The sequence below is a fragment of the Primulina tabacum genome, chromosome 8, assembly GCF_025594145.1.
Source record: "Primulina tabacum isolate GXHZ01 chromosome 8, ASM2559414v2, whole genome shotgun sequence".
NCBI lineage: Eukaryota > Viridiplantae > Streptophyta > Magnoliopsida > Lamiales > Gesneriaceae > Primulina > Primulina tabacum.
In genome coordinates, this window is record NC_134557.1 from 23,271,518 (window position 1) to 23,296,555 (window position 25,038).

At 38.7% G+C, this 25,038-nt stretch overlaps 2 protein-coding genes across 2 annotated transcripts; both read right to left on the reverse strand.

Annotated features, from left to right (window-relative positions):
- Positions 1 to 8,378: 8,378 nt before the first annotated feature.
- Positions 8,379 to 8,756, reverse strand: LOC142554645 (uncharacterized). The gene has a single exon (XM_075665312.1). It carries the CDS (start codon positions 8,754 to 8,756, stop codon positions 8,379 to 8,381), a length of 378 nt encoding a protein of 125 aa, XP_075521427.1.
- Positions 8,757 to 8,891: 135 nt separating this feature from the next.
- LOC142554646 (uncharacterized) lies at positions 8,892 to 15,680 on the reverse strand. Its single transcript, XM_075665313.1, has 9 exons — positions 15,387 to 15,680; positions 15,136 to 15,275; positions 13,326 to 13,331; positions 12,033 to 12,805; positions 11,092 to 11,925; positions 10,484 to 10,590; positions 9,649 to 10,257; positions 9,264 to 9,504; positions 8,892 to 9,139 (listed from the first exon to the last, which is right to left on the reverse strand). The coding sequence occupies exons 1-9, from the start codon at positions 15,678 to 15,680 to the stop codon at positions 8,892 to 8,894; spliced, it is 3,252 nt and encodes a 1,083-aa protein (XP_075521428.1).
- Between the last annotated feature and the right edge of the window lie 9,358 nt (positions 15,681 to 25,038).

Consider the following 25,038-nt stretch of genomic DNA (forward strand, 5'->3'; position numbering starts at 1 on the left):
TCCAAACTTATTTATTTGGTGATTTTAGGAATTTAAAACTTTAAAGTTTATCAAGTTTGTATTTTTTTTAACTTTAATTTGGGGTTTATTATTAAAGATAAAGGTGGGTTGATATTTCAATTAGTATCTTATTTAGCATTCATAATTGTGTAATTAAGCAATAATTTCCCCTAATTAATCACTAAACACACGCACACACACATTTTTACACACACACCCACATGGCACACACATACACCTTTCTTAGCCTTTCACTTCATAATTTTTTAGAAAAAAATTACGGTTTCTCAGATCAAGAGTGCAGCCGCCCCTCCCCTTCAGTTTCCAGCAGATATTCGTTGAATTTTCTTCAAGAAAAATCGTGTCACGTTGTCCCGGATCAATCCTCGCATATTTCCCGCCTCGGTGTCGTCGTTTCGATAACGTTATATATCAAAAGGAACGTATATTCTTTCATTTATACATCGATCTCGTCATAGTATTTGTACTTATCTATATTATGCGTAAAAATCCATGTATGTTCTAAAAAGTTTGAGCGAAAAATTTGTTGGAACGGTTTGAAAACGATTTTAGATCTGAAAACTCAAAATTTGCTGTCATTTTAAATACTGCGTAGAACTTTTTGATATCTTCGATTTGACAAGAAAATCGAAATATTTGGATAAGAAATGAGTGAGTTATGATTGTTTTCGTGGGACTGCTCAAACTTCGTTTATCTGAAAATGCGATCTTGATGTGTTCTTGAAGTTTTATTGTTGCAGGCTTCGTTGGGGATTGACGGGTGATCGCTGCTACGTTTAAGTACATCGAGAATGATGTTGGGATGATTGTTGGTGTTTCGTTTTGTGTTGTTAGGCACTTGGTTGAATTAGAAGTCGTAGGAATTGATTTGGCGTCAAATGTCGTGTTAACGGATTGGGTTTCATCGTTTGTGATGCGTAGTTGTTTTGGGGTGTTTGTTGGAGTGTTATTAAGTGCCATAGCATCCATGGATGGGTCTCGATGCATTGTTTCATGGTCCGTATGATCGAGCTAGGAGGAATAAGCCTTAGGTGTAGTGATTTCCCGTTAGTTCGCGTTTCCAGCACCTACACGGACCCTGGCACGGGGTTCGTGCCCTTTTTCCTTCAAAATACGAATTTTCAGTGCCTACCCGGACCCCTACCTGGACCCTTACTGTGGGGACCCGGACGCTAATCATCTTCTTAATCATCTTTGAGATTTAATTATCAATTAAGATAAACAGTGTCTAAAAATTTTTCATTTTAAAAATGTAAGTGCGGAACGTAATAGAATTTAACTAATATACATCTCAGTATAAAAGTACAATAAGGTACAATACTTATTCAAACAAGTCTAAGGTTCAACTACTAAATTTCAAGTATTAAACCAAGTCTACAAAAGTCCGGAATCACCACTCTAACTCATCTTCTCTCATCATCTTCTTGACCCCGATCCTGCCCCACCTGTTGTCATGCACACATACAAAACAAGACAACAGCCGGATACTCCGGTGAGAATAAATCCCTGTATAAAACACGTATACATGCATGTCATGCCGTTAATACAAATCATAACACATAATCAGTAATTATGACACATTAGTGAATACAGATAAAACAATCTGATTCTTACTCTTTAACTTGACTCGTATCTAAGTCTAGGGATCCCGGTGTGAATAAGATGTAACAGGTCTCCCACCTACTCTCCCAATCGGGGTGGCGTTACATATTATTCCTAAACTTTGGTCTGGTCTGTATCGAAATCTACAATCAGAGTGAATCTGATCCGAAGCATCGATATCACCGAAAGTTTTGAAAATTGGCGTATCTACCAATGACACTCCTATCTCAGTACAAATATATAAATCAATATAAAGTACAAACATAACAAGTATGTGATTTTGTTGGGAAACTCAAATTGAATCTCATTTAAGTTGTGTCTTCCCCAAACAAAACATGAATTATACCTTTGTCTTCCCGGTCTGACGAAGACGAAGTCATGTTGTGGGGACCCGGACACTAATCATCATCTTAATAATCTTTGGGATTTAATTATCAATTAAGATAAACAGGGTCTAAAAATTTTTCTTTTTAAAATGTAAGTGCGGAACTTAATGGAATTTAACTAGTATACATCTCAGTATAAAAGTACAATAATGTACAACAATTAGTCAAACTAGTCTAAGGTTCAACTACTAAATTTCAAGTATTAAACCAAATCTACAATAAGTCCGGAATCATGACTCTAAACTCGTCTTCTCTCATCATCTTCTTGACCCCGATCCTGTCCCACCTGTTGTCATGCACACATACAAAACAAGACAACAGCCGGATACTCCGGTGAGAATAAATCCCAGTATAAATAATGTATACATGCAGTTGACTGAATTAACAAAAAAGCATGAATTATATCTTATCACATGTAGCATAATCAAACAACATGTATCAATACCAGTCTGTAAATAACACATGAATCATAGTCTACGAAACATAAATCAATACGGATTTGTAAATCAAATTCTAGTCTCAATATCTAAGACTCGACTCATCTCTCATTCTAATCTAGGGATCCCGGTGAATAAGAACGTAACAAGTCTCCCACCTACTACTACTAGTCGCGGTGGCGGTACGTTCTTATTTCTGGACTTTTGTCTAGCTGTATCGAATAATCTACAATAAGAACAACGTCTGTATCTTAAGCATATCGATACACCAAACGTCCAGTGCCTTGGCGTATCTACCAAGACTAAGCCTAGTCTGATAATGTGCAATGGGTCAGTGACTATACTGTCAAAATTTAATCCCTCTGTCAGTGACTCTCACTCAATAGCTCTCTGCTTTCTACCTCTAATTAAATAGAATAAACATAATCATTAAGACACAAAGGTATAGAAACAATACCATACAAGTATGTGGTTTAGGGAAACTCGAGTTAAATCTAACTCAAGTCGATCTCCCTAATTAACATCAATTTATACCTTTCTCTTCTCGGTTTGATGAAGACGAAGTCTCGTATTCCAATCTGTCCATACCCAGTCTGGCAATGACAATCGCATAAATACAATATCAGTATATAAATTGATTCAAAACCTGTTCTGATCAATACTCAAATCAAACACAATCTGATTAATGTCAATGACATAACAATACAATCTCAATCAACACTGAATCTGATCAATATCAATCAACTAGTGTTTCGACGGCATAATACTACAGTCTTGATAACCCCGTCAATCTCAACATCACAGATATAATATCACAAGTCATAATCAGTATCAGTACAATTCATAATCTGAATAATAACACAACTCTGATATAGAATCTCAACTAAATCAACTCTGAAATTCATAATAATTGTATAACCAGTCTATACTTTAATCTGACTTCAATTATACAATGCCTACTGTAGCAGGAACATCATATCTGATTCATATTCAATTCTGACAATATCATAATTTCAAATCATGTCTAAACGTAACAAAACTTACGTCCAGTTGTAGCCTGCGTCGATAGGAACTCAATACCGAAGTCGGATTTAAAATCGGACAGACGAATTTCTCACAAAAGGTGTAAGGATTTTCTATCACTTCCCCTGACCCTTTTTCTCGGTTTTCTTTCTTTCCTCCGAATGTTGAATCACCTTTGTATGTATATATATATATACACGTTGCACATGTAAGGGCAAGTGGCATCCTTTCGCTTTGCATGATTCGCGCATATGCGCACCCAAGTGCCGCGCATATGCGGCGAGAGCTCTGTCCGCTTATTTATCAGCTCGCGCATATGCGCGTCCTCTACTTGCGCATATGCGCGAGACCTACTGTCTCGGCATTTCAATACTCGCGCATATGCGCGTTTCATCTCGCGCATGTGCACCAAAGTCTCTGGAGGTGTCGCACATAAGCGCGCCTTATCTCGCGCATGTGCGCCAATGTTTTCTGGACGTGTCGCGCATATGCGCACATTTCTTCACGCATGTGCGTCATAGCTTCTGTAATCTTCGCGCATGTGCGCCGATACCTGTCGCGCATGTGCGCGGCGGACTCTTCTTGTACTTCATGTCAAATCTTCTTTCGGTTCTCCCGGTCTGATCCGTTCCGTTCATAATCATCTTAATTAATAAATAAATCATTTCAAATTAATCTCAGATTATAGTAATAAAATCTCGGGCCTTACACTTGTATTCCAATCTGTCCATACCCAGTCTGGCAATGACAATCACATAAATACAATATCAGTATATAATTCGATTCAAAACAGGTTCTGATCAATACTCAAATCAGTATATAATCTGATACATATCTGAACAAGGTACAATCTAATTCATATCAACGATATCATCGAAATCATTACTGAATCTGATCACTCTAAATCAACTGATGTTTCGACGGCATAACAATACAGTTTCGATATCCCCGTCAATCTCAACATCACAGATATAATATCAGAATTCATAATCAGTATCAGTACAATTCATAATCTCAATATTTGTACACTTAAGATCAGTAACAACACAACTCTGATATCAAATCCCAATCAATATCATTCGAAAATCATAACAATTGTATAAACAGTCTATTCTTTAATCTGACTTCAATTACACAATGTCTACTGTAGCAGAAACATCATATCTGATTCATATTCAATTCTGACAATATCATAATTTCAAATCGTGTCTAAACGTAACAAAACTTACGTCCCGTTGTAGCCTGCGTTGATAGGAACGCAGTACTGTAGTCGGATTCGAGTTCTGATAATCGGATTGAACAAAATCACAAGTCTAAGGTACGATGAGACTTTGGGGAATTTCTGAAGCTTACCTCGTTTCTTGCTGAAGATTAAGGAAGGAAAGATGAATCATATATATATTGCATGTAAATTGTACGTGGCTTCTCCAGAATTTGCCAAAAAACCTCTCGCGCATATGCGCGAGATTTATTATCTCGGCGCTTGTGTCTCAACCGCTCGCGCATATGCGCGCCCATCGTCGCGCATATGCGCGAGACCTACTGTCTCGTGCATCCACTTACTCGCGCATATGCGCACCTTCCGCCGCGCATGTGCACCGAACCCTCTGGACGTTCCGCACAGATGCGCGCATTCAAGCCGCGCATGTGCGCCGAACTCTCTGGACGTTCCGCGCATGTGCGCGCATTCAAGCCGCGCATGTGCGCGCATGGTTCTGTCTTCCTCGCGCATGTGCGCCCATACATGTCGCGCATGTGCGCGGGGACTCTTCTTGCACCTCATGTCAAATCTTCTTTCGGCTCTCCCGGTCTGATCCGTTTCATCTATAATCATCTCAATTAATAACCAAATCATTTCAGATTAATCTCAGATTATAGTAATAAAATCTCGGGCCTTACATTTCTCCCCCTCTTAGATCTGAGTTCTTCCTCGAACTCATAGGCACCCAATTCAGATATATCAGAAGAAATGTATAATAGAGTTTAATCAGAAACTCATCTCAATAAAATCATTCTGAAATCTCAGTCTCATGACAAATTCTGTCTTTCAGATAGTCTCTTCGATGCCCTATCAACTTAGTGTATTTTCAATAATAGAATAGTCTTCATTCTGAAATATCTTTCTTGTCCGGATCTGTGATTCTAAATTGGAATAATAATTCAAGAGCATAATATCATAATACCCTTCGAAATAACTCTGACAGAATCAATCTCACAATACTGGCTATACAACATCCGTATATACCAATTCAACAGCTCATACCAAATCAATATCATCAGCTGTTATCAAATCTGTTTATCCCAGTCAAGGATATATTAAATCTTCGGCCCCAAATACCAATCGTCACCATCCGACGTTGGCATATTAAGTCTGTCTGGTCTGAGCTATCTTCATTTCCTTCTGAATTAGCTACATTTTCTTTGTCATATCTCTGACCGTATCAAATCCTATCTCAGGTATCTTCGAGATATTATTCTTATACCAAAGAAATCTGCAGTACTTACTGTACCTTGTCTCATCTGTAGCTATCTCAATACTCGTTTGATAGCAATCATTATACAATAATTCATATAGTGACAATATGTCATGTCAACTAGCGCTAACATCCAGCACTACAACTCCATAAATATCTTTTAATATCTGGATAGTACGCTCTGGCTATCTATCAGTCAGTGGATAATATATAAATGAGTTCATGGTATGTTCTGCCACAATTACAAACTCAATCAAAATTCACAATCTGATATAATCTATTTCAACATTCTGATCAATCTGTGTAACACTCGTGACTAAGATGCATAATTAGTGCGGAAGCTTTAAAATATAATTGGAGAAAATGTGTTAATCTAAAAAAATTTGGGCAGCATCTCCCCGTAAATAGGACATGCCACCTGCCTCAAACAACACATAATACACATGCAAAAGATTTTCATATACATCAGATACTAGTGTGTAAAGTATCTACACATCTTGCCAAAACCAAAGCGCAAAACAAGATTTTCAATGTTTTTCCAAACTAGCCAAAAGCTTGATAATAACAAAATAACATCAATTCAAAATCTCCAAGGTTTGGCATATTCCCTTCTCTCGCTTCGACAACTCAGGGATGATCAGTCTTTCTTACCTGTGCCTGCATCACATGAACATAACTGGAATGAGAATAAAACTCAGCAAATGGAATCAATACTAACAAGATACATATATATCATTTTATTGTAAAACATAAAAGGGATAGCCTCAATTTTATTTTCTTGAAAACATTAACCATCTCATTTCATAAACGTCGAATCATCATTAATATCATCCGTCAAGAATCATAATACAACAATACATAGGGATGATATTCATTTCATTGATTAACTGAAGAATTGATAGTTCTTATAAGATAGTTCATTCATTGCTAACTCTATTCGTAAAAACGAATCTTATAGGAGGGATACGTACCTCTGCATAAAATGCATCTTATAAGAGAGCACATGTTTTCCTCGTTAATTGGCCAATTACATTGCGGACTTAGAATTGCCAAAGGCAACACCGCTACTATCACTATAAATCCAATCATTCAATCATATAAAACTTCATTCAAGCATTTTATCAAACACATTAGAGGCCTCTTGAAAAGTTCAACTCCTTTCATTCAAAATGCATATAATTGCACTACCATATATACATATTTACATATATATATATATCATTAATGGAATTTGAAAGGAGTTAACATCATAAAATCATCAAAACACATACATATAGGATCATGTGATGCATTGAAGAAATGATTCCACTTGCTACACTTGGAGCACTTGCTTTCCTAAATCTTGATGGTGATCCTACAATAATAAACCCAATAACTAACCATCAACACCAAAATAACAACATTAGATGATTATTTAATCCAATACAACAATCACAACCATCATGCCCTAACTTCTCCATCTTCATTAACTCAAGAACAAGAATAAAAACCACTTACCTTTGCCCATCACACTAAAAAGATGAAGTTCCAACTCCGGATTGAAGATTAATTGCTTGATTGAATAAGAGAAGAAGATGATGATGAGGAACTCTAGCTAAGAATCGATGGAGAATATAAATGAGGAGAAGAGAAATGAGAAAAATGAGAGTCTCAACCGATTTTATACCTTAAAACACCCAAAACACGCTTTTGTACTGTACAGGGCGCTCGGGCGGTCATACATTACCGTCCTAGCGCGGAAGTTTCTGCCTGAAACACAAAATTTCAGAACCAGTGGCGCTCGGGCGCCGCTCTGCGCACAGTCTCCTCAAAGATCGCCTCTCAAACGCCTCTTCTTGTCATAATTTGGAAAAATGGTAAACTACATAGTTGTAGCTCTATGTCTTGGCTTACTTCTCCAATTGGCCTCATATCATTTGAAGGTTTGAGTAAAAAGTTATGCTCAACCTCCCAACATGTGTCACTGGAGGAACGACGATACACACGACACACTTCGGGGCGTTTTTGGCTAGTCTTCCACAATGATTTGGACAAAACTCAAAATAAGAGAGTTATAGCCTTATGTCTTATCTTTCTAATGAAAGTGGCCTCACATCATTTGGATCAATATACAAAACATTATGCTAAAAACCACAACTACTGCCACAGTTTCTTACCGTTTTAGCACTTCTATTACTTATTTGGCTAAATATCAACTTTCTATTCTACCCATACATTCTCGGTTTCATTCTAAATCATTCAATACCATTCATATCACATCTTGAAACCATAAACCATCACCATTACATCACATATCTCCGAACGATTATCATAATAAACCATAAAAGGAATAATGACCATACTTAATCATAATCATTACCTTACATCATATGCATACGAATGTCTGGGCGTTACAATTCTCCCCTCCTTAAGAAATTTCGTCCCCGAAATTGCCATTACTGTGCGAATAACTCAGGATATTGCTGCTTCATTTCCTCATCTGGTTCCCACGTTGCTTCTTCAACCAACTGATTACGCCAAAGAATCTTGATAATTCCGATCTCCTTATTCCTTAGTACTTTAACCTTGCGATCTAAAATCTGGATTGGTACTTCTTGATAAGTCAAGTTCGGCATCAGATCCAACGCTTCATGTCTGAGAACATGGGAAGGGTTCGAGATGTACTTCCCGAGCATTGAGACGTGAAATACATTGTGGACTCTATCCAAATCCGGCGGTAAGGCTAGACGATATGCTCTTTCTCCTATCCTGTCCAGAATTTCAAATGGGCCGATAAATCTTGGGCTCAGCTTTCCTTTACTGCCAAATCTCATAATGCCTTTGAGAGGGGCAATTTTTACAAATACATGATCTCCAACTTCAAATTCCAAAGGCCTTCTTCTGTTATCGCATAACTTTTATGTCTGGTTTGGGCCGTCTTCATTCTATCCTAGATTAAAGTAATGACATCAGCTGTCTCTTGAACCAATTCTGGTCCTAACATCTATCTTTCTTTCACCGACTTCATCCCAATTCAACGGTGACCTACATTTTCTGCCATACAATGCCTCGTATGGTGCCATGTCAATCGTCGCCTGATAACTATTGTTATATGTAAATTCCGCAAGTGGCAATTTAGAACCCCAACTACCAGGAAAATCAATCGTGCAGGCTCGTAGCATATCTTCAAGAATCTGAATCACCCTCTCTGACTGCCCTGTCACTCTAAGGATGATAAGTTGTGCTAAAAGCCAAACTGGTGCCCAAGGCTCTGTGCAAGCTCTTCCAAAATTCGGAAGTAAACCTCGGGTCACGGTCAGATACAATTGACACAGGGATACCATGAAGTCTCACAATCTCAGCTACATAAACTTCAGCATACTGGTTCATTGCATACGTCGTCTTGACTGGAAGAAAATGAGCCAACTTGGTTAACCTGTCAACAATCACCCAGATGGAGTTGTAACCCTTTGGTGTTCTTGGAAGTCCCGTTACGAAGTCCATGGTGATGTGCTCCCACTTCCTCTGAGGTATTGGGAGGGATTGCAAAGTTACAGCAGGTATTTGATGCTCAATCTTTACCTGCTGACATGTTAGACATTCGGATATGAATTTTGCGATATCACTTTTCATACCTAGCCACCAGTAGAGACGTCGGAGATCCTGATACATCTTGGTGCTACCTGGATGTATCGAGTATGGCGCGGTATGAGCCTCTGTCAAAACATCCCGTCGAATGTCATCACCACTGGGAACACATATCCGACCTCTAAACGTTAACAAATCATCAGTGTTCATCGCAAACTCTGTGTTTCCTTTCTCACTGGCTTTAGATCGCAATTTCATCAACTGATTGTCATTAGGTTGCTCCCGTCGTATCCTATCTCTCAATGTAGGTCGAATAACCAAAGCTGAAAATCTAGCGATGGTCCCTTGCTCTACCGTAGTGATCTCGCTCCTCTGAAGATCCAATAACAACGGCTTCTGAATCAATGAGCTCAAAGAAGAAACTGACTTGCGGCTCAAAGCATCTGCAACGACGTTTGCTTTAACTGGGTGATAGCTAATGGTCACATCATAATCTTTAACAAGTTCTAACCACCTCCTCTGCCGCAAATTGAGTTCCTTCTGAGAGAATAGATATTTCAAGCTCTTATGGTCTGTGAAAACTTCACATTTCTCGCCATACAGATAATGCCTCCATATTTTAAATGCAAATACCACTGCATCCAACTCAAGATTGTGGGTGGGATAATTCTTTTCGTATTCCTTTAACTGGCGAGAAGCATAAGCGATTACTTTCCCACGCTGCATCAGTACAGCTCCAAGTCCCATCTTTTGACGCATCAGTGTAAACAATAAAATCTTCAGTACCACACGAAATTGCTAGGATAGGGGCTGATGTCAACTTGTCTTTCAACACTTGAAATCCGTGCTGGCAATCGTTTCTCCACTCAAACTTCACCGCTTTCCTCGTCAGATTGGTTAATGGCAGGGCTATTTTTGAAAAATTTGCAATATAACGTCGATAATAACCTGCCAAACCAAGAAAACTACGCACCTCGGAGACTGTCGTACGAATAGGCCATTTCTTAATAGCTTCAATCTTCATGGGATACACTGCAATGCCTTTTCTCGAAACGATATGGCCCAGAAATGATACTTGCTCTAACCAGAATTCACACTTTTTCAACTTTGCATATAATTGTTGTTCCCTTAATAACTACAATATAGTTCTGAGATGCTCGACATGAAGTTCCCGAGTCTTGGAATAAATCAGGATATCGTCAATGAAAACGATAACAAAGCTATCCAGATATGGCTTGAAGACCCGGTTCATTAGGTCCATGAAGACGGACGGAGCGTTCGTCAACCCAAATGACATGACTAATAACTCATAATGGCCGTACCTGGTTCTGAATGAATTTTTAGGGACGTCGGCTTCCCTAACTTTCAGCAGATAATAACCAGAACGCAGGTCGATCTTTGAAAACACTGTCGCTCCCTGTAGCTGATCAAAGAGATCATCAATCCTCGGCAATGGATATTTATTCTTGATCGTGGCTTTGTTGATCTCTCTGTAATCAATACACAACCGCAAAGATCCATCTTTCTTTTTGACAAATAAAACCGGAGCTCCCCACGGAGAAGAACTCGGACTAATAAAACCTTTGTCTAATAGATCTTGCAACTGATTCTTCAGTTCCTTCATTTCAGTCGGGGCCATTCGGTAAGGAGCTTTTGAAATCGGAGCAGTACCTGGAACCAAGTCAATCACGAACTCAACTTCACGGTCACGTGGCAATCCAGGCACATCATCCGCAAATACGTCAGGAAAATCCCGAACTACCTCAATCTCATTCAACTCAATCTTCATCTCAGTATTCAAATCTATCACAGCAGCTAAAAACCCATGACACCCCTTTGATAACATTTCATGAGCTTTGAGACAAGAAATATAAGGAGTGTCAAGCGAAATACCTGAACTCTGGAAAATCCCGCTATCATCAACTTCTGCAGGAAATCGCACTGTTTTAGCCACGCAGTCAATAACGGCACGATATGACGATAGCCAGTCCCTTCCCAAAATAACATCAAACGCCACCATGGGAATAATAATAAGATCAGCAAAATAGATTTTCTCATTTACTTGCAATGTACAACCTTTAAGAATACTAGAAGGCCATAATTCGTCTTCCGACGGCAACAAAATACTATAGTGGAGGGGTTCAAAAGATGGAACAACATTCAAAGAGCGCAAGAAAATTTCTGACATAAAGGAATGCGTAGCACCAGTGTCAATCAATGTAATAGCGGCCTTTCCTGAAAATAAGATAGTACCTGATATAACAGAAGAATCAGGATTTGCGCCTTCTTTGGTCATAGTGAAGATTCTGCCTTGAACTCTATTTTTCCCTTTCTCACATTTCACTGGACAATTTTTGATAACATGTCCAACACCTCCACAACGAAAGCATCGATTACTTCCAACCAAGCACTCACCTATATGCATTTCGCCACATTTTGGATATACAGGTCGATCATATGTAGGCGGTGGCATAGGAGCTTTGGATCGATGCTCTTTTTTTTGCCTCTGAACTTGCCCTTACCTTTCCATCCGGATCCTTGGCCTTTAGTAGAAAAATCTTGGCGCTTCAATTGTCTTTCTCTTTCAATTTCCTTCTCGTCCTGCTCGGCCATCCTTGCTTTTTCAACAATCTCTTTATATGAAGCAGCTTTAGACATTCGAACGTCTCTTTTAATTTCAGCCCGGACACCTCTAAGAAAATGCTCGCCCTTTTCGATGTCATTGCTGGCCAGATATGGGGCAAACTGACACCCCTCTTCGAATTTGAGAATATACTCTTGGATTGACATATTTCCTTGCTTCAGTTCTGAAAATTCCTTCACTTTCTGACTTCGAACATCTCGAGGAATATATTTGTCGTAGAATAAATATTTAAACTCCTGCCACTTGAGTGCCGAGACATTAACTGATATATTGGTGGCGTCCCACCAAGTCCTCGCCGTCTTGGTCAGTAAAAAAATGGCATAGCTGACTCGATCTATGTCTTGAAACTGAAGATAATCATATATAGCCTCCACAGCTTTGACCCATTCCAAGGCGACCATGGGATCAGTGCTACCATCAAATTCTGGTGGCTTCATCTTACGAAATTTTTTGAATGCGCCTTCACTATTGGGCTCGAGCCTCAATTGCTCTCTCTCTCTCCCTCGCCCTGCATTCTGCATTCGCAAGAGCTGCTGGATTTGCTCGCCGTGTACTTTGGCCTGTTCTTTCAGTAACTTGCTAAATTCACCAACCACTCTAGATGATGAACTATCCTCCCCTTCAGGTGCTTTACGCTTAGGCGGCATGATCCTGTGATAAATATTAATTTAAAACCATTTCCATACATAACATATCATAATTATTGAGGCTACATATCCATATTAAATCAAATGATGCATGTACATACATACTGAATTGTCGACAGCAGAGAAAGTCATATGCCAAATCATTGGTCCGAAAATCTCGGCTCTGGTACCACTAAATGTAACACTCGTGACTAAGATGCATTATCAGTGCGGAAGCTTTAAAATATAATTGGAGAAATGTGTTAATCTAAAAAAATTTGGGCATCATCTCCCCGTAAATAGGACATGCCACCTGCCTCAAACAACACATAATACACATGCAAAAGATTTTCATATACATCAGATACCAGTGTGTAAAGTATCTACACATCTTGCCAAAACCAAAGCGCAAAACAAGATTTTCAATGTTTTTCCAAACTAGCCAAAAGCTTGATAATAACAAAATAACATCCATTCAAAATCTCCAAGTTTGGCATATTCCCTTCTCTCGCTTCGACAACTCAGGGATGATCAGTCTTTCTTACCTGTGCCTGCATCACATGAACATAACTGGAATGAGAATAAAACTCAGCAAATGGAATCAATACTGATAAGATACATATATATCATTTTATTGTAAAACATAAAAGGGATAGCCTCAATTTTATTTTCTTGAAAACATTAACCATCTCATTTCATAAACGTCGAATCATCATTAATATCATCCGTCAAGAATCATAATACAACAATACATAGGGATGATATTCATTTCATTGATTAACTGAAGAATTGATAGTTCTTATAAGATAGTTCATTCATTGCTAACCCTATTCGTAAAAACGAATCTTATAGGAGGGACACGTACCTCTGCATAAAATACATCTTATAAGAGAGCACATGTTTTCATAGTTAATTGGCCAATTACATTGCGGACTTAGAATTGCCAAAGGCAACACCGCTACTATCACTATCAATCCAATCATTCAATCATATAAAACTTCATTCAAGCATTTTATCAAACACATTAGAGGCATCTTGAAAAGTTTAACTCCTTTCATTCAAAATGCATATAATTGCACTACCATATATACATATATATATATATATATATATCATGAATGGAATTTGAAAGGAGTTAACATCATAAAATCATCAAAACACATACATATAGGATCATGTGATGCATTGAAGAAATGATTCCACTTGCTACACTTGGAGCACTTGCTTTCCTAAATCTTGATGGTGATCCTACAATAATAAACCCAATAACTAACCATCAACACCAAAATAACAACATTAGATGATCATTTAATCCAATACAACAATCACAACCATCATGCCCTAACTTCTCCATCTTCATTAACTCAAGAACAAGAAGAAAAGCCACTTACCTTTGCCCCTCACACTAAAAAGATGAAGTTCCAACTCCGGATTGAAGATTAATTGCTTGATTGAATAAGAGAAGAAGATGATGATGAGGAACCCTAGCTAAGAATCGATGGAGAAGATAAATGAGGAGAAGGGAAATGAGAAAAATGAGAGTCTCAACCGATTTTATACCTTAAAACACCCAAAACACGCTTTTGTACTGTACAGGGTGCTCGGGTGGTCATACATTACCGCCCTAGCGCGGACGTTTCTGCCCAAAACACAAAATTTCAAAACCAGTGGCGCTCGGGCGGCAGTTTCTTACCGCTTGGGCGCTGCTCTGCGCACAGTCTCCTCAAATATCGCCTCCGAAACGCCTCTTCTCGTCATAATTTTGAAAAATGGTAAACTACAAAGTTGTAGCTCTATGTCTTGGCTTGCTTCTCCAATTAGCCTCATGTCATTTGAAGGTCTGAGTAAAATGTTATGCTCAATCTCTCAACATGTGTCACTGGAGGAACGACGATACGCACGACACACTTCGGGGCGCTTTTGGCTAGTATTCCACAATGATTTGGACCAAACTCAAAATAAGAAAGTTATAGCCTTATGTCTTATCTTTCTAATGAAAGTGGCCTCACATCATTTGGATAAATATACAAAACATTATGCTAAAAACCACAACTACTGCCACAGTTTCTTACCATTTTAGCACTTCTATTACTTATTTGGCTAAATATCAACTTTCTATTCTACCCATACATTCTCGGTTTCATTCTAAATCATTCAATACCATTCATATCACATCTTGAAACCATAAACCATCACCATTACATCACATATCTCCGAACGATTATCATAATAAACCATAAAGGGAATAATGACCATACTTAATAATAATCATTAACTTACATCATATGCATACGAATGTCTGGGCGTTACAATTCTCCCCTCCTTAAGAAATTTCGTCCCCTAAATTGCCCTTACTGTGGGAAAAACTCAGGATATCGCTGCTTCATTTCCTTCTCTTGTTCCCACGTTGCTTCTTCAACCAACTGATTACGCCAAAGAATCTTGATAATTCCGATCTCCTTATTCCTTAGTACTTTAACCTTGCGATCTAAAATCTAGATGGGTACTTCTTGATAAGTCAAGTTCGGCATCAGATCCAACGCTTCATGTCTAAGAACATGGGAAGGGTTCGAGATGTACTTCCTGAGCATTGAGACATGAAATACATTGTGGACTCTATCCAAATCCGGCGGTAAGGCTAGACGATATGCTCTTTCTCCTATCCTGTCCAGAATTTCAAATGGGCCGATAAATCTTGGGCTCAGCTTTCCTTTCCTGCCAAATCTCATAATGCCTTTGAGAGGGGCAATTTTTACAAATACATGATCTCCAACTTCAAATTCCAATGTCCTTCTTCGGTTATCAGCATAACTTTTTTGTCTGGCTTGGGCCGTCTTCATTCTATCCTGGATTAAAGTAATCACATCAGCTGTCTGTTGAACCAATTCTGGTCCTAACATCTTTCATTCACCGACTTCATCCCAATTCAACGGTGACCTACATTTTCTGCCATACAATGCCTCGTATGGTGCCATTGCCAATCGTCGCCTGATAACTACTGTTATAAGTAAATTCTGCAAGTGGCAATTTAGAATCCCAACTACCAGGAAAATCAATCGTGCAGGCTCGTAGCATATCTTCAAGAATCTGAATCACCCTCTCTGACTGCCCGTCACTCTAAGGATGATAAGCTGTGCTAAAAGCCAACCTTGTTCCCAAGGCTCTGTGCAAGCTCTTCAAAAATTCGGAAGTAAACCTCGGGTCACGGTCAATACAATTGACACAGGGATACCATGAAGTCTCACAATCTCAGCTACATAAACTTCAGCATACTGCTTCATTGTAAACGTCGTCTTGACTGGAATAGTTAAATGGGTAAGAAAAAGTCAATGTATGTGATCGATTGACAATGAGAAATTTATTAGTCCCTTATAGGATGCTTGGTGTAAATAGCTATGTGGTTGAGGTTGAGTACATGGTACACTTAATGAAGTTCAAATCTTAATTATCTAGAGACATAATTTTAAAATTCACCGATTGAACATAAGAAATGGTGTCGTTTCTAACAAGACCGTGGTTTAGTATTGTAAATGTTCATGAATCCAAGATCGGGCAAAAGGCCATAATAGTACTAAATGTTATGAACATATTTGAAATATGAGATATTTCATATGTGGTGTATTTCCGGTATTTGCTCAAGAGAAAAAGTTCAAAATCAAAATGCTCACTATCGTCTTGCAAAATACTTTGAAGTGCTTCAGTAATTGAAGGTTAAAATTTAAAGAACCTTCTTGTATGTGTGAATCTATCAGAATTAATATGGAGAAAATATTACAATCTAGTTGGGGCACTAGATTGTAAGATATTGTAATGGAAGAAAAATTAAAGCATAAAAGTGTCAAACAAACTTTTACAACTTTTGGGTTGTATCATTGTGTCTCTTGGTTGTATCATTTTATTCCAAAATGCATCTATATCAGTTATTTACTAAAAGATACATTGTTAATGGATGCATAATTCATGGAAAGACACATTCATTTAGGAAATGACACAACTCCTCATTGCAATTCTTGTCATCTATAAATATATGTTATGCAATACAATATGTGTAACGTCCAAAAGCCGACCTACGTAAATCATATGCATGCAAATAAATTAAATTACATAATTGTTTTATTTAATTGATTTTAAATTCCTACATGATGCATATTATACGATTAAGGGCCTAATTACATGATTTCATGAGAATTGTAGACTTATCTGAATATTTGATAATAGGATGGGGAAAGAAGACCAGGGACGACCAAAACAAAATAAATATTTTTCAATAAATATTTTAAGGCTTCTTAATATGATTAAAAATAATTAAAATTTTCTAAAAATGATAGAGTTCAACTTATTTTGCGAGACGAGATTGATTTTATCCAGGAAGCCGATTTTGGGCAAACGAGGTACTTTTAAAATATCAAATGCATTATTTTTGGAAATTAAATTTTATAAACTTTTATTTTCAACTAAACAGATGTTATTGAGCCTAATTTAGCTAGAATTAATAGGCTCAATTTCACCTAAACTTGAAAGCCCAAAACCCAAGCACGTTATCATGCAAATTAAAAACTATAAAATAGAAACACGGGTCTACTATCACACATACCAGCCAAAAGTTACACACACCACACACAGATATTTTTAAAATTTCCAAGGGAAAGAAAACTAGGAGCCTTCGTTGCCCATTCGATCTTCTTCGCCCCCTAAGCTGACGATCGCATATTCGAGCGTTCTAAAATGCAAAGGCACGTTTCTACACTCCATTGACACATCATTCAATCCATAATATGCATGTTTTATTGTTTATTTTTGCATGAAAAATATTGGAGTTCAAATTGCTTAACATTTTGACGATTATTTTTAAAGTTTTGAAAGTTTTTACTTATATATGAACGTGTTATGATTTCCAACGAGTACGCTGCCAACATATGATGTTTAATGAGTGGAACGTGGACAAATAAGGTGGAAATGGGGACTGGAGTCGAGCTCGACTAGGGGTGGAAGAATCCTAGGGTTCCTAGGATTTTCACTCGGGCAAGGCTACGAGAAGAGGAGGAACTCGCGTGCGGTTGGGCTGAGCTGGGGCTTGGTCAGGGCCCATGCTAGACGTGGTTCAGAGTGTGGAAGAGTCCTAGCAGGGCTAGAACGTGAGGGCTGCCGAAGGGAAGAGTCCACAACCGCATGGACTCTTCCCATGCTCGCATATGTGCATCTCGATGGTGATGGTTCGTGGCTTTGTTAGGGTGGTTTAAGATGGTCAAGTAGGGTTTAGGGAGGATGGCATGGGGTCAGGGCTCAGGCTGGTGCAGCAGTGTTCGTGGTGGCTTGGTTTGATGGAGGGCCGCGACTTTGGAAGAATAAGGGAATAGGTGCACTCTTGTGGCCAGGAGCTTGGGTAGGTTTGTGCTGGTCTAGGCTAGATCCGTTAGGGTCCAGGAGGGGCTGTGAAGGATCTGGTCCATGATGGCTCGGTGGTGGCTCTCGGAGTTTGAGTTTTGGTTCATTATGGTTAGGCTAGGGTTCGGTCTAAGATAGGAAAAAGATAACGGGTTCGAACCATGGTCCACGGGGGTCGGTTCATGGTTCACGAGGGTAATTTAGGTATGAAAAGTTCATTATAAAAATTTGGGATTCAAATATTAAAGTTGAATTAATCCGGGAATTTAAAAGCTTTACGAATTAGTAAATAGGAAGTTAAATAGAAATCCTCGAATTTAAGCTAAATAAAAATATTAAAAATTTAATTGAAGCTTAAATAATTATTTGGGATTGTCTAGAGTGAATAAAAGTAAGAAAAAGTCAAAATCGAGAAATTTTACGTCCAGGAGCAAAACGGTCATTTTACACCTGGGTAGTACGAAAAAGGGTTGGCAGCGTCCTGAAGGGTCATAACGCATGTTAAATGTTATATTATGATGATTTTGATAGAAATATGATATTTATGATTTATGGAAAAGCTGTGCAATTTTTACTGTTAAAATGCTATTTTTAGAAAGTCATTATATTTTATAAATTAAAAGGAAAAGAAAAATATTTTGAAAGATGTGAATTGACTATGACAAAGAGGATATGATATATGATTGGGAATATCGTGAGGAAAAAGGCTCTAGAGGGAGCCTGTTTACGGGAAAAAGGCCCAAAGGGAGTCCGACGATCGTATTTCCATATTTTTATGTCGCTACCTAGTGCATATCCCAATGCGCAATGATGAGCTAAAACTGATCTGTTGACCAGAGGATAAAAGGCTTTTGATAACCCGAATTTAATTACTAAATATTTGGCAAGAATTACAAATAATTATTTTAAAGTGCTACATTTAAAATAATTAAGCCAAATAATTATACTTGTATGTTAAAAATATGTATTAGAAAATATCGAAATTATAGACGATATAAAAAAACACATCAGATTTTATTTTGAGCACATAGGAGTTGAAATTTTTGGACCGGGTCACATTCTAGTTTTTGGGCTAACTAAATCATTGGATTCATGTATATTTATAAATGTGTGTTTTGTGTAAGAAGGAAGCCCATTTTCCCCAAGCCCGATCCAATTTCCTTTTTAAATCTTCTCATTTCTTCTACTAGCATCCATCTCCGAGGCACTTAAAAATCTAACCCTAAGCAAATTTTAATTTTAAATATTAGCTTTTTTAGAATTCAAAATTTGTAAATAACATCCACTTAAAAAAATAATTAATTAATTAAAAAACAAAAGAAGCGTACAATACAAAACAGAAAGGGGAGAAAGGAAATGTTTTATTATTCCCTCCATTCTTCTCATCCTTCTCACAACCATTCTTCTCACAACGATTCTTCTTTTCTTCATCCTTCACTCATTGTTCTTCTCTTCAATTTTTTTTCTTCCTCAACATTAAACAAGAGAATATTGCAGTCATTTGTTTTCCTAAAAAAAATTTCAATTTTTCTTAACATTATCAAAGATTTTGAATCAGGTATAAGTTCTAATGTCATCTCAATTTTTTTATCGATTTACTGGTTTTTATTACAATGTATATATTGTAAATATAATTTTTCATATATTTCATTCTTAATTGTTCGGTCGCCCAGACATTATGGGTTCAGTCGCCTAATTCTGTTTTCAGTCGCTCAATTCTGTTTTTAGTCCGCCCACTTTGATATGTTATGTCATCCGATTATATGTTAAATCATTTAATTTTTATGACATATTTATTGCTTATTTTGTATAGGAATGACGATCATCCAGATTTTGATTAATTCTAATGGAGAGTGGAAGAATGATGGACAAGAAACTTATACATGGTTATCCGAATCTAAAGAATGGACATGCAGAAGCCCTAGAACTTCTTGCTTGAAAATTTGCGGAAAATTAAAAATTTTCTTTTTAAAAGAACTTAAATGGCCTCATTCATAAAATCACTGGTGAATCAAGTTCAATATTTCAAAATATTGCAGTGGAAGAAAATAAAGTTTGCCAAAAATCACAATTTAAAAATATCCAACGACTGATAAAATGTTTGCGGAATAAAATAACAACTGCTGCTCTGAGGTCCTCGGGTGCCACTACTGCCGACCCAAGCTGGCTCACTGGTCCCCGCCCTCGGCCCTGGCCTCATCAGTACCTACAACAATCAAGTCTAGTGAGCCTAAAGAGTCAGCATGCATATAAAGCAGGTAACGAGTAAAAAATCTGAATTAAAATATGCATGAGTTAACATATCCTGTCCTGAGGCATGCTGAAAATAATCTGTACTGAGCAATTATAATACGTACATAACTGAACTGATAATCACAGTAAAAAAAATATTTGCTCCTTGGAGCCTGTACTGAAATAACTGATAAAATTTTTTGTTGAGATTTTGTTTTACGCATGTGGCCACTGCACTAAGCTGAACTGATCGGTAACTGGTTACCGGGGAGGCTGAAACTGAACTGAGCTGGCCGGTCACTGGCGACCGGGTGGTACCATACTGAACTGATCGGTCACTGGCGACCGTATAAAATAACACTCCCACATAGTAAATGAACCACAAGTCATATCGCATAAATCTCAAAAATAATCATTTTCTATTTAATGCACGTAAAATAATTAACTGGCATAATGAAAATTCCTGTAATTTTACCAACTGGATTAGATTGGAACGTCCCCAGGCTCGCTGCAACCTAACTGTGCCATGAAAAATATGCAATAGCTTAAACTTGACCAACTATGAAATTTAGTTCAAAATATGCGACTATGACGCCTAATGACTTCGCATTTAATCATGACTCCGAGCCAACCTGAACTGACACCTAACCGACGTATAGTCATGATTAAAATACGCTGAAAAATCATAAAATAATGCTCCTAAAATTATAGGGTCGAAATCTAGGTGGAATGGAGGCCAAAACACGGAACGCTCTTTCGAGAGTCAATTTGGCACATTGCACCGTAAATTCTCGTATGACCTCAAAAATGATCCGAATCACGAACGGTCGAAAACTTGACCTTCAAAACTCAATGAGGCACTGTCCAGTCCAAGGCCATGGGCTAAAAGCCAACAAGAACTCAAACGAGCCTTCTAAACGACACAGGAACTTGCTGTAAATTTCCAGCAGCTGCACACCCGTGTAACTTGTGTTGTTTTCGAGACTACCGGCCATTGGGGCGTGAACCACCGACCAGAGACTCTTACCAACATCCCAAGGAATGATTTGAACCATTGCTAAGGGCCCTAGGCCAGCCACAATCCGCATCACACCATAACCCAACCGAAGGGTCCAACCGAGAGCCAACGTGCATGCGTGTGTAGTGTTTTGCTTAGATCGATGTCTTGCGTCGTTCCAGTGGCCATTTGATTTATCATGGCAGGATCTAGACATCTAGGAGCATGATATGAACCGTGGCTAAGGGCCATAGGCCAACCAAGATCCATACCAAGCAACAAAAGAAACGAAACCATATGCTGAAAAATGGAAGGGGCCGAATGGGGAAAGGGGATGTTCTTGTTGATTATTTAAAAACCGATGAGCCATGGACCAAGCCACCAAAAGGGCGACTTAGTCACGTCTTAGACATGCTAGGGGAGTGATCCAACCATGGCTATAGGCCCTTGGGGCAGCCAAGATCAGATCCTTCCTCCTTGACAACCAAACTGAATTTTCGAACTCAAAAAGGGGCACAAATGGTGTTGCTGTCATTTCTTGCTTTCCAGCGAGCATGGGCTGAAACCGATGGACAAATGTGGTCCTAATGCATCCTATTACATGTATATAAGTCACCTTGGGAGCCTGGAGTAAAACCAATCACCTGAAACTCACAAACCAAGAAAAACGTGAAGCTTGCCAAGGAAAATCGAAAATTCTGCATGTGTTGTTTCAAAATGTTTTGACATGTATCTCGGTTTTTGCTTGAATAAACATGATCATGTACTGAAAAATAAATGATAATATGACTTGATTGAGGTTTGAAAGAAATCTAGACATGCCTTGTTTCGTTTCGAAAGAAAACGAACGAAACGATGACGACGCGGCACGGAGGAGATGGAGCGCTTCTTTCCTTTCCTCTTCTACTCGATTTTTCTCCCTTGCTTCCTACTGAATTCCCACGATTTTCCTCTCTCAAAAACACTCTGAATTTCGTGACTAAGGGAGGGGGAATGATGGTTAGGAGAGTGAGGGGGATAGGTGCAAGATATAAGGAAAGATCTCAAGACTAAGTCTCCTAAATTTGAATTTTGAATTATGGTTTGATATCAAATGAGTTGGTGGATGCTTCTAGGAGGTAGTGGCCGATTTTTTTGCTTGTTTTCTATTCTAGGATATGTCCATTAATTAATTAAATTGTGCTCCCCAAAAATCCTAGAATTATCCTACTAATTACATGCAAAGAATTGGTCAAAGTTGATGAGTTGGCAAATGAATCTTCTAGCAATTAAGGGTGGCCGAAAATGCATGATAAATGGTAGGGGGAAATTGATTATCTAGTAAATTAATAACCCTAAAAAAAGTTAATAATCTTTTAATTAATTTGGTGAGCTAACCCCTTAATTAAGTAACTTAAATGAGCTCATTTCTTAATCACCTCATATAATTAAATTAAATCCTCAAACCTCCCTTTCTAACTTAAATGAACTTACTTCCTAGCTAAATTAACTTCTGGAAGTATTTCTACAATCTTAAATTCTATCTCAAAACTCCAACTCCGGTCCGGCCTCACTGAAATAACTGAAATGCTAAAAAATCAAACTACTGAACTGAAATAATAAATAATTAACTTCAAACAAATGCATTTAAAATAATTATGCAATGAAGTCAATTAAATTTAAAAAATCTAGAATTATGCATGGCTTATACGTAAACTGATTTACGGGTTCTACAATCCTTCCCCCCTTAAAATAAATTTCGTCATCGAAATTAGAACTCACCGAATAACTCGGGGTATCGATCTCTCATCTACGGCTCAGACTCCCACGTAGCTTCCTCCTCAGAATGGTTGAGCCATTTGACTTTGACTCGCTTAACAAGCTTGTTCCGAAGTTTCTTCTCCTGTCTGTCTAGGATCTGCACGGGTCTCTCCTCATAAGATAAGTTCGGAGTAAGCTGCAACGGTTCGAAATTCAGCACATGCGAAGGGTTCGCCATGTACTTTCTCAGCATGGAGACGTGAAAGACATTGTATACTCCGGCCAGATTCGGCGGAAGAGCCACACGATAAGCAAGCGTCCCAACTCTGTCAAGGATCTCAAACGGTCCAATGAATCTCAGACTGAGCTTCCCTTTCTTCCCAAATCTCATGACACCCTTCATAGGTGCCACTTTCACGAAGACATGATCGCCAAATGCAAACTCTAAGTCTCTCCTCCACTGATCGGCATAACTCTTCTGTCGGCTCTGAGCAGTCCTCATCCTATCACAGATCTTGACTACTACATCTGCTGCCTGCTGAACAATCTCTGGACCCAACTCTGCTCTCTCTCCTACTTCATCCCAATGAACAGGAGATCTACACTTGCGGCCATACAGTGCTTCATACGGAGCCATACCTATAGACGACTGGAAACTGTTGTTATAGGTGAACTCTACCAATGGTAAGTTCGACTCCCAACTCCCAGAGAAATCAATGACGCAAGCGCGAAGAAGATCCTCCAAAATCTGAATAACTCGCTCCGACTGCCCATCCGTCTGCGGATGGAAAGCTGTGCTAAATAGCAACTTCGTACCCAAAGTCGAATGCAAACTCTTCCAAAATGAGGAAGTGAATCTGGGATCTCTGTCGGATACGATAGAAACTGGAATACCATGGAGTCGGACTATCTCTCGGATATACAGCTCTGCATACTGGATCATGGTGAAAGTCGTCTTAATAGGCAAGAAGTGCGCTGATTTGGTAAGACGATCTACAATCACCCAGATAGCATTCGATCCTCTGGCTGACCTTCGGCAATCCGGTCACAAAGTCCATGGTAATGTTCTCCCACTTCCACTCGGGAATAGGAAGAGGCTTGAGCAAACCTGCTGGTCTCTGATGCTCGGCCTTCACTAACTGACAGGTCAGACACTCGGACACAAACCTTCTGATGTCCTTCTTCATCCCTGGCCACCAATACAATAGCTGCAGATCTTTGTACATCTTCGTACTCCCAGGGTGAATGGAGTACGGGGATGTATGGGCCTCTGATAAGATGTATGCTCGGATAGAATCACTGCTAGGAACCCATATCCTATCTCGGTATCTCACAATACCGTCGCTGACTGTATACAAGACACTGCCCTTGGCTTCATCTCTCTTCTTCCACTGTGCCAACTGCTCATCTGCTGCCTGACCACTGCGAATGCGGTCAATAAGAGAGGACTGGATAGTCAAGGTAGATAAACGAGGAACTCTACCTCGAGGATAAGTCTCAAGATCAAACCTCTGCATCTCAATCTGAAGAGGTTTCTGCATCGTCAAATGAGCCATCACTGCGACTTTCCTGCTCAAAGCCTCCGCAACTACATTAGATTTACCCGGGTGGTAGCTAATGTCACAATCGTAGTCTTTCACAAGCCCCAACCAACGCCTCTGACGCATATTCAGCTCCTTCTGCGTAATGAAATACTTGAGGCTCTTGTGGTTGGTAAAGATCTGACACTTCTCTCCATACAGATAGTGCCTCCAAATCTTCAAGGCAAAAACTACGGCCGCTAACTCCAGATCATGGGTAGGGTAATTCTTTCATGGATTTTCAGCTGTCGAGAAGCATACGCTATCACTATCCCATGCTGCATCAAAACTGCACCTAAACCAAGCTTCGAAGCATCGGTATAA

Excerpts from the sequence above, each read along its gene's own strand:
- LOC142554645 (XM_075665312.1), bottom strand. The coding sequence starts at position 8,756 with ATGAGATTTGGCAGTAAAGGAAAGCTGAGCCCAAGATTTATCGGCCCA.
- LOC142554646 (XM_075665313.1), bottom strand. The coding sequence starts at position 15,680 with ATGTTAGGACCAGAATTGGTTCAACAGACAGCTGATGTGATTACTTTA. Across the intron at positions 15,276-15,386 it reads ATTTGGATAGAGTCCACAAT|ATTTTAGATCGCAAGGTTAA; the intron begins GTATTTCATGTC and ends GTACCCATCTAG. Across the intron at positions 11,926-12,032 it reads CCAAGGATCCGGATGGAAAG|GTGAGTGCTTGGTTGGAAGT; the intron begins GTAAGGGCAAGT and ends AAATGCATATAG.